The sequence below is a fragment of the Nelumbo nucifera genome, chromosome 4 (assembly GCF_055504915.1).
Source record: "Nelumbo nucifera cultivar China Antique chromosome 4, China Antique-T2T, whole genome shotgun sequence".
Classification (NCBI taxonomy): Eukaryota; Viridiplantae; Streptophyta; class Magnoliopsida; order Proteales; family Nelumbonaceae; genus Nelumbo; species Nelumbo nucifera.
The window spans coordinates 12,888,191-12,898,020 of NC_142652.1; the positions used below are offsets into that span (position 1 = coordinate 12,888,191).

The 9,830-nt window shown below is 38.9% G+C and overlaps 1 protein-coding gene across 4 annotated transcripts; it reads right to left on the minus strand.

The window, feature by feature from the left end:
- Nucleotides 1-1,138: 1,138 nt before the first annotated feature.
- On the minus strand, nt 1,139-4,849 carry LOC104607933 (cyclin-D1-1-like). 4 transcript variants are annotated; one of them, XM_010273724.2, is made up of 6 exons: nt 4,415-4,849; nt 3,890-3,976; nt 2,993-3,091; nt 2,696-2,897; nt 2,398-2,531; nt 1,139-2,304 (listed from the first exon to the last, which is right to left on the minus strand). In XM_010273724.2, the coding sequence occupies exons 1-6, from the start codon at nt 4,655-4,657 to the stop codon at nt 2,095-2,097; spliced, it is 975 nt and encodes a 324-aa protein (XP_010272026.1). In that variant the 5' UTR covers nt 4,658-4,849; the 3' UTR covers nt 1,139-2,094. The 4 variants fall into 4 exon arrangements, with proteins under 4 accessions (XP_010272026.1, XP_088742622.1, XP_010272024.1 ...); XM_088886496.1 differs by lacking the exon at nt 3,890-3,976 and having other exon boundaries at nt 4,415-4,847; XM_010273722.2 differs by having other exon boundaries at nt 1,139-2,531; nt 4,415-4,847.
- Between the last annotated feature and the right edge of the window lie 4,981 nt (nt 4,850-9,830).

Consider the following 9,830-nt stretch of genomic DNA (forward strand, 5'->3'; position numbering starts at 1 on the left):
ATGGAGGTGGGATCCATCATCCATAGAATTGGACTATTGTAGATGTGGTGTTTGTGGGTGATGGGCTGATGGCCATGTGCATTGAATTGAAAAGGTAAGTACAGCAAATAAATATAATTGTACAAAAATGTAGTGATGGAAGGGGGACAAAGTCGCCATCTTCCTTAAATGGAGTCCAGAAACCGAGCATTGTAGAACGAATGGAGACCGTTGATTGTTACCTGGGTGGGGGTTTGGATGAAGGGTAGATGATATCCTATATATTAACATTAACACCGACAGCTAATACCTACGTCACGTGTTTCGTTTGCACACCTATTCGTTGCTAGTTGCTACACTCGGCTGTAAGTTGTTTGCAGCGCAATTACTTGCTGCCTTGGTTTTATTGGAATGTATACTAACAAGTTTTCTTAAATGCATGTGTTCAATTATATCGAAGCGTTTAAAAGGATTATGGAAACAAATAACAAATGGCTGGAGACTGGAGTGGAGTGGACAATAGACTATGTGTCGGGGAATCTTGGGCAATAGGACAATTTATTGGTGGGCCTCCTCGGTAGCAGTCAATCTGCATTACTAATACTGTAATACATACACCTCTCCCTCTTAATCTCTTATCACTTTAAATGGGCTTTCTTTATGGGCCTCTTAAAACGGATATTTAAAGCATAAAACTTTTTTTTTCCCCCAAGATTCCAGCACGTACGCGTCTTGGTGCATACTTTGATAGTTGAATAGAGCAGTGAGGATGGTGGTCCATGTGGTGTATAAAAAAGTTACGATCTGATCGGACGGCTGGAATTCTGTCTTTTCATCACTCGCTGTCATATTGTTGTGATTCGGGATGAGTAGAGTTGCATGGCATGACATGGGAGGGGGGAATCGGATACGTGAGAAGAGAGGCGAGAGAACCATTCTCATCATTTCCCTCTCCATCTGCTGAAGAGTGCAGGGAGAGGTCTTGTCTAATGAACAGCAGAAGCAAGGACCAGGACGTCACTTTGCTCCTGGTTTCTTCTGGCATAATTCAAATATTGCTCTTTCCATTCAACACACAGTCATAATAAAACAATTGGCTAACTTACAAATAGTACTGTTGTGACTCACATGCCATGCAATGTCAATACGATACACGGAGTAAGAAGCTAGAGAGATTGAGAATCTCAATAAATATATAAAATAGATTTCTATTGTTGATATATTAACAAATACAACACCACTTAAAAGGCCCCAAAGACCTTTTGTGTCTGTGTAGCCGAACTTTTGCCTTTGAAGAGGACCGATCCCCCCTCGGCCCTTTCAAAAGAAGAAGGAAAAAAAAAAACAAGTGAATAAACAAGTGGAACTACAGACTCATGTAGCTAGCACGCAAGCCTGCTATAGTTAGGCTACGGTTAGGCCACCATTCCGGCCAAATAAACAACCATACACAAGCAAAATACCACTCCAGAAGTTCATGTGGAGCCTTTTCTTTTTTATTTTCCTTGGCTTTATTTCGTTTCCCTCCTTTCTACGCTAAAGACACGGAAGTCGAAGCAATGATGATGCTCTGAATGAGAAACCTGACTTATCGCCCATGAACACCTCCAACTTCAATCCCTTAATTATTCTCCCAAATGCCACCCACTTAACGTCCCTTTTCTTCTCAAACAAACGACCCCCCTCCCAAAAAACCAAAAAACGAAAACCCTTGAATGGCCCCCACCATCTCCTCCCTCTCATTCAACAAGCAATTTTGTTACTTGAATTCAGTCTCCACTTCTTTCACACTCTTGACTCCAGTCGTAAACTTCTCTCTCTCTCTGACCTTCTCACACAAAAGTATAACAAATATAACAAATTCCCTTCCCCCGGGAATCTGCACAAAGCCATTAACTAATGGCAACTGAAACACTCACACACAAACAAAATATGAAAAAAAAAAAAAAGTACTCTCATACATAATCTAGGCTACATTTTCTAAAGTCAAAGTAATCTCCAAATCCTCCCAAAAATAACGAGGATTTCAGACCAACGTGGACCACCACCAAACATTTCCTTTCTCTTGCTCTCTCGGACTCGAACCCTAACCCATATCCATTCCAATATTTCATCTCAAAGTCTATCCTTGTCATCATCTGCCCATAAACAGTTGTTCAGCTTTCTCCTTTTGTTGCAAGATGAAGATGATGAAGAAGATGAATCACCGGAAGCGATTCCCGCGGGAGTGGTTACTCGGAGCTGTTGCAGGACTCTTGGGGGCTTTCTCTGGCGATTGTCAAGCACAAGTTGTTGCATTAACCTGTAGCAACTGACAATCCTATCCTGCAAAAATTGGTACTTTCTCGAGTTGGCATAGTTATTCTTTGGTGTAAACACATGCCCAAAAGCCCAACCATAATCATAATGCATCCTTACTTTGCATAGTCCGTCGCACCACGATACAGCATTTCCTGGGTTAACAACAAGAGATAGATTTGGGTTTTCCTTGGCCGCACAGAGTATGGCTCCCGCAGCTACCGACGACGGACGATACTTTAGAAAATTTATCTCTGCATCGTATTCAACATGGTAAAATCTACTTTAATTATATCATACAAAAATTAATATTACACATTTTATATATATATATTTATATGTATGTATGTAGATTTAAATATAGTTGTATGTTTGTACTTGTAGGTACGTACAAATATATATATATACGAATATTTACCTCGGATGATAGCTAGAATAATTTCTGTGGCTCGTGAAACAAGGAAACCAATTAGGGTTCCACTTGAGTCAACTTTGTAGGCGAAGTAATTAACAAAGTTGAAGGGTGTAATGGACCGTAGCCTCCAGTCCAAGGCGCTAAGGACAAGGAGCTCCATTCTTTGAATTGTCCTTGGTTCAAAGATGAATTTTGTAGCTTCAACCTACAGAAAAAAATAAAATAAAAATCCATTGGACAAAACAAATGAAAAAAGGGCTCCAAAGTCCATCTCTTAAGTGACTAAACAAGGTTAAGTACCTGAAGATCCAAAAGAGAAGGAACAAGGGGTTCCTCCATTTTAGCAGCCAATGACAAGCAGGCAGCAGATAAAAGTTGTAATGGCCACCCTTTTGCTTGCTGAAGATCAAAAGATGAATATAATATATATTAATAATGTTGATAATTAATAATGTTCATCCCAGTTGTGTGGCTTGAAACAGATGAAGGTTACAATGCATGTATCAAGAGCAGCACAGCACGCAGTGAGTAGGGACCCAAAACAAATAAAGTTAGATAGAAGAAGCGCTCAGGGCTCAGCTAATAATGCTTTTATATCCAACCACTACATACTATGTAACCTACATATCAAAGATTCACAGTTGCAATGAAAACAATAATGGTAAAACAAAAAAAAAATACTAAATGATTTTTCGAACGGGATTTCCCAAAAAGGCCGTTCTGTGTGTCCTTTAAAAAGGAGCAAAAGAGGGGAAATTTTTCAAAGTACGGAGAATGTTATAAAAAACAATGGCATTAAAGCACAAACCCCGCACTACCTACCTGGGTGGGTCAGACTATCATTAGACGATCCTAACCGTCCAATCAATTAAACCCTTCCGTGGGTAGTTTGTCGTAAGATTGAATTAACGGCTTCAACTTTCACCCTCATTGGGATCAAATTGCATCGTTGATCGTTCAGATGATGTCATTGTAACACCAATGGAGTATAGATAGAACCTTTCTAGTTCTACGATGTATACTACTTCTATTCTACGTATACGTTGTCCCAGAAAAAGAGGAACGTAGTTTGGTTGGTTACTTTTTGTATTTTATTGAAAAGCCAATAATACGTCATTTATTTATTAAATTTAAAATCGAAGGACGACGACGTTCTTAGTGAACCACTGTCTTAACTGACAGTGACGGAAAGCTTACCGGCAGGCGGCTAGAAGATAGAAACCGATCCAGGTAATTAACGGAAAGATACGCCGTCAACGGCTGGAAATGGTAGAACGCTTGTACCTGCATTAACAGTAGCTGATTATCGCTTCTATTTACAGATTAACTCAACGTACGATACACGAGAAGCAATATCTGCTTCGACTCTCTCTCTACCTCTCTATGGGCCCACCACGATCGGCCGCCGTGGATCAGACGGATGAAATCACCGGACTCCGGTTAATCACCGGGCATCGCGGCGTAGAGCTGGACTCGGATATCAATGAATCAGATCTCCAACTCCGGTTGCGTGCTAAGGGCTACGAGCGCAAGTTAGCAGCTCCAATAGTATAATCTAAAATGCGCGTGCCGATTTCCCGCGTAAAACCGGCACCTGATGGCATTTCATTATTATTCTGGACTTGAGCCTCCTTGCCCAAAGACGCACATGCGCACGCCGGTGAAGGAAAAGAATGATATTAAAAATAAAAATAAAAGATGGTTCATCGGATTCCACTGTACCTTGAGAATCCACTCTACGGACTCCTGCCTCGCTGAAGCATCCAGCGATCGAGACTGAAACCTGGCGGTATAATCGCAACCCGTCATGTAGTCTCTTTCATCTTCTATAAATCCGGCGATAGACTCCTCCGTATCCGCCGGATATTCAATATCCTGGGAGTAGTCCGACAAATCTCCATCCAAGACTCCGGCATCCTCACAACAGAGGAGGTCGGAGGAGCAATCCGAGTAAGATAAAGACATAATCGTAGACAAATCCTCATTCTCTTGTTGCCATCCCCAACGAATCCGAGATGCCGGTAAATGAGACGTGATAATGGTCAGCGTGAGGAGAAAGGAAGAAAATCGTGGAAAAGTGGCCTCAAGATCCTAATGCCTAGTCCTATTGATAATGCTAGAATACAGAGGCTTGGGCTGTGCTCTGAAACTTCTCTCTCTTTCTCTTGATATATATTATATATATAACTATCAGCCTATCCGGTGGTAAATTGGTAATTCTGTAAAATGTCAGAGGCATGGAAAAAAAAAAAAAAAAAGAGTTGGTGTAAAGTATTTTCCTTTGATTTATTTTCTCCCATACAGACTACAGCTACTACGTACTGGCTTAGTGCCTACTGTTAAATTTTGTTTGGAGCGAGATGATATACAGACTTAGGATTATTTTCAAAATGTTTTTCTCAATATCTCGCAATTAATCGCGATTTTGATAAATTTTATGGATTTATGGAGGTATCCACTAAATACTTGTGTCGTTTTTGATAATAATCTCTGTTTAATTTAGGAACAGACAAGGCAGAGAGAAACGAGAGATTGATATCTTTTTCCCGCTAAATTTAGTTGCTGTGCTGTGGCCAGTGGGTATGACGTTGGAGGGATGAGCTTGGTTGCATTCCTTTCACATCTTTGAGTGTGAGTGTGCGTGTGTCAGAGAGACTGAGAGAGATTAGAGGCTTTAATTTAAGGACTCTGCACTTACTTCATACACGTGGTTGACTGATTTTTCCATGGGAACTGTTCCATTGGTGGACCATACACCTTTTTGGAGTGGCCAGACTTAGACATTCAAAACGATCTTTACCGTTCGATTTGGAGATTATTTCTTAGGAACTGGGTGAGATTTCCCTAGCTGACGTGACTTGGGGTTTTGCAAAAGGTGGAAGGTAGAGTACCAGGCTACCAGTATTCAGTAAATCCATTCAGACGGATAACTTCGTGGACTAAGCTTTAGTTAAGGTTGGAAAATGTACAAAAAGCAACTTCTCTGACTCTGATACACTTGAGAAAGGTACCATATACATATGTATAAAGTATCGTACCATTTACATAATGCCCTCAATATTTCACTTCCTAGTATACGTTTGGGCTTTAGTGGGCAGTAATGTTCAGATAGGCCTGATTATTAAATATTAAGTGGGCTTTAGCGGTCTTGATTCCTTCTACATTTGATAATTCATCCCGGGTCCTCGGACCTTATCCGGAGGGATGGACCTTAACCAAATATACTTCGGAGGAGACCGTTTCTCTTCGGAATTAATCTCTACTGTAGGGCCTTGTTCGTTTTTCAGTATTTGGGTGATGTGTTTATCTAAGCAAGAGTTATTCAGGCAAATTGTGGTGTCAATGTTCAGACGTATAGATGCTTGGATAAATACCGTGGTGTGAAATTTTTAATGTTTTTTATAGATAAACAATTTATCCACCTCATATATGAGGGTACCAGTTATGCAAGGAACAATACTCTCCAAAAAAATAATCTTTTCATGGGACCTATTATACCAGCATTCGAATGCCGAGAAATTGATTAATTACTTAATTGACCAATTTATCCTGTAAAATACTAATAGATAAAGGCTATCAAACTGGGGGATGAGACCTGGATTCCATTTTCTATTTGAATTATTCTAATAAATCTTAGACTTTGTTTGTTTTTCAATAAGTTATTTATTCGGGTAAATGTAATTATTTGGGTAAGTTTTTCTTGAAAAACACTTATCCAGATAAGTACATTTACCTTTGTTCTTTTCCGGATAAGTACATTTATCTTTGTTCTTTTATTTCCTAGGTAAATAAGGTAATTACCATTTTAATCATAAAAATCCATTATTAAAATGGGTAAATGTACCATTTTACCCCGGATAAGTATATTTACCATTTTAATTTTTGACAACCACAATAATTTTCACTTTTCACCGCAACTTAGCTAGGTGATGGAAGGTTGGAGTATTGAGATCTGCTCCTCACATCGACCTCATAATCACATTCCATTCTTTATTGGGAACATCTCCTCATAGATAATAAATATAAGTACAAGAGATATTCCTGATCTACAGTCAAAATATGCTGTGAGATCGATGTGAGAAGCTATCTCTGAGGAGCTAAAGACTAAAACAAGATGTCACCATAGGCTACAGCTAGGTAGCAGGGTCAGTCATGAAAAGGTTAGGACTCTTGCACCAAATCATAGGGCTTTCTTTGCCGGGACTAGTTTGGACTAACCTCAAATAGCCTCTTTAGTACAAGAATCTCAGTGTCCTCTTACTATGCCAAGATGTCACGTGAAATGAAATCATTTTATTTTAATTTTCCATGACATTTGAACCCATGGCGTCGCCTCTAACTTAGCATGCATTTGGTAATTAAATACATCTGAAGATGGAACGCTCAGTTAAATTAACATGGGATTCTTGGTCAATGGGAATTTGGTCAATGGGAACCAAAATCCCATTGACCAACTTTCTCCCTCTCAAAATCCAGAAAAATAACGCACACTTACTATTTTCAGCAACTGGAGGGCTTATTGATAACAGTTGAACTTGTTGAACTGAATAAATTGATCATCACTTTATTTCTTAGGTTACGTTTGGAAATAATGCAAATATGTAGTGTAAAACAGTTCATATAAATTGCAAAGTTGAGTTAGTTTTGCATTAACAAATTTATCTTCTTACCAAACAGACTAAGCTGTAATGGATTCAAACATGAATTTCAATAAAGCATATGTTTTTTTTTAATCGAAAGCCCATTTAAATACAAATTTACTTCATTTTATTGATGTACTTTTACATCTTATTATCAATATAAATTAATATGCATTGGTCTGTCATTTGTCAATTCATAAATATATAAAGGCAAAAATGAATCAGAGTGCAAATTTACCTTACACCGAAATTTAGACTCCATTTGCATCATTTCCAGACGCAACCTCAGTGGATAAAATAATTATTTTAATTAAATGCATATTAAACAACCCCAGATTCAATTTCAGACATTAAGGAATAACTAAAAGACATAGCAACAAGTCATTTCAGTTCAGGCACTTAATTGCTGAACGATGAAGCATAGGCATTGCAATGATTATTACAACCTTTAAGATTTTAATCATATTTTTTTGCAAATTTTTAAGTTGGGAATGTTTTCAGCATTCCACTTGTTAGGAAAAAACATATATATATATAACTTTGTTTAATTCCCTAGCTATGACCCTATCAAAGGTGAAAGGTAGGACAGAAGGTTATGCCCCCCCCCTGCTTCTATATCTTCCCTACCATTAATTTCCGCAGGAATACTACTTTGATTGCACATATAAACTTTTCCACTGAGGTGAATAGTACGTAGTTATAGAGGAAAAGGACAATCCTTGTAATTATATCTACAGGTCGTTCCCTATTGAAAACCATTACTGATCAGGAAGCTATTCATACTCCATTTCATATGCAACCAAAGATGTATAAAATTCTAAAGAACAAGCCGTGACCTTGTGCCGTAAAATAATAAGCCAAAAGGTCCGGTATTGAAAAATTTTCAATTTGAAGGCTTCTCATCATCTCATGTTCCTCCAATTTTGTTAAAAGTTAAAACCAACCAATAATAAAAACGGTCGCATACGGTGCTTTATTTAAAACCTAGCCTGGTTGTTGAACCGTTTAATTCCCTCTGAGTCAATAGGTCAGTGATTTAACCATCCAGGGCAACAGGTTGGAAACATTGGTTTCATTTCATTGCAGGGTGGAGTGGAGGGGAGCCATATCCCCCCTATGCCTTAAAAGTCCCCACTTGTATGCCATTTATATTTAGCCCCCTCCCTGAAAAAGAAAAAATAGACTCTGCCCTTGTGTCTTACATTGCCCGTGTTCAGTTTCCAGTTCATCTGAAACAAGGATAAAAAAAAATCACAACATATTGGAGCATATCCGCCAATATATATATTGTATCAAGCGCTTTTCGATACACTCTACAGGGGCTGTTTCGGTGTTTGATCTAATTCAAAGAGTAAACCGGCCTTAAACCGAATGGTTCAATAAAGGGGTTTGGTCTAATTCAAGGGGTAAACCAGTTCCAAACATATAATTACCCGTAACACTACGTATCATTTTGATCGTTGTTACGCCATCCATGGTTCAATAAAGGAGTTTAAGAGTTGGTCGCCCATAGACTCTCTCTCTCTCTCTGAAAGGGGTGTAACAAGGAAAACTACAACTCACGATAAAATCTTTTACAGAGAAAAGTTGAAACCATTTCAACTTTATAACAAAGTAAATCTTGGGTGGTGCACTTAAAGCTTGGTGTAGTAACGTGCTTAAAAGCCTTCACGCATCTTTACTGCATTAACTACTTTGGACTTTGGAGGAGCGTAAGCGAATCCGATTCCAGTAAATAGCATTATCCGTTTGGATCGGGCCGATCCAATTAAAGAGTTCTACCATTTGAGAGCCGGGTCAGTCCTCAATTGAGTGAGATTCGTAGCATTAATTGATCATCACAAAATTTAAAATGAAGGTCGTGTCCACGTGATTAGTTTTTACGTCATCCCAAAATTGGTTTGTAGGGTCCGTGAGTCCATAAAGGTATTAAAGAATAAATATCGAAAAGGGATTAACATATAATATTGCACAGATGGAGGGAGTAAAGTAATGTTTGTGTTTGGCCATCTTATCACACAGAGTTTGGCGGAGCAACTCTTTTATCAAGAGTGGGAGCCAGACAGCCCAGTGGTTCCAGAGTGGGTCCTGATGATCTAAACATGTAGGGAGTTAGGGAGCCTTATAGCCCATTCGAGCATGTCCTGTAGCTCCAGAGACTTAACTGAGCCTTGGATGATTCTTTCTAAAACTAAAACACATGACACATGCGTCTGAGGCGTGGCCGAAGGTACTCATTTTTTGTCGCCATGGCCTATGGGCTTATATCATAATAAGCCGGATACGAGCCAACGACATTTATTTTCCGCCATGTGGAGAGTTTAGGTGGAGAGAACGACCACCCATTTGGATGAACTGGTGCATGCCTATTGCCTAGTTGCCTGGTTCATCAAATCTTGATGCCTCATTAAGGCTCTTTCAAATGGTTACTTAATTATCTAGGTAAATGTAGTTAATTGAGTAAATTTTTATTGGGAAACACTTATTTATGTTCTTTA

Excerpts from the sequence above, each read along its gene's own strand:
- LOC104607933 (XM_010273722.2), bottom strand. The coding sequence starts at position 4,657 with ATGTCTTTATCTTACTCGGATTGCTCCTCCGACCTCCTCTGTTGTGAG. Across the intron at positions 3,977-4,414 it reads CCGTAGAGTGGATTCTCAAG|GTACAAGCGTTCTACCATTT; the intron begins GTACAGTGGAAT and ends CTGTTAATGCAG. Across the intron at positions 3,092-3,889 it reads TATCTTCTAGCCGCCTGCCG|CAAGCAAAAGGGTGGCCATT; the intron begins GTAAGCTTTCCG and ends TTTGATCTTCAG.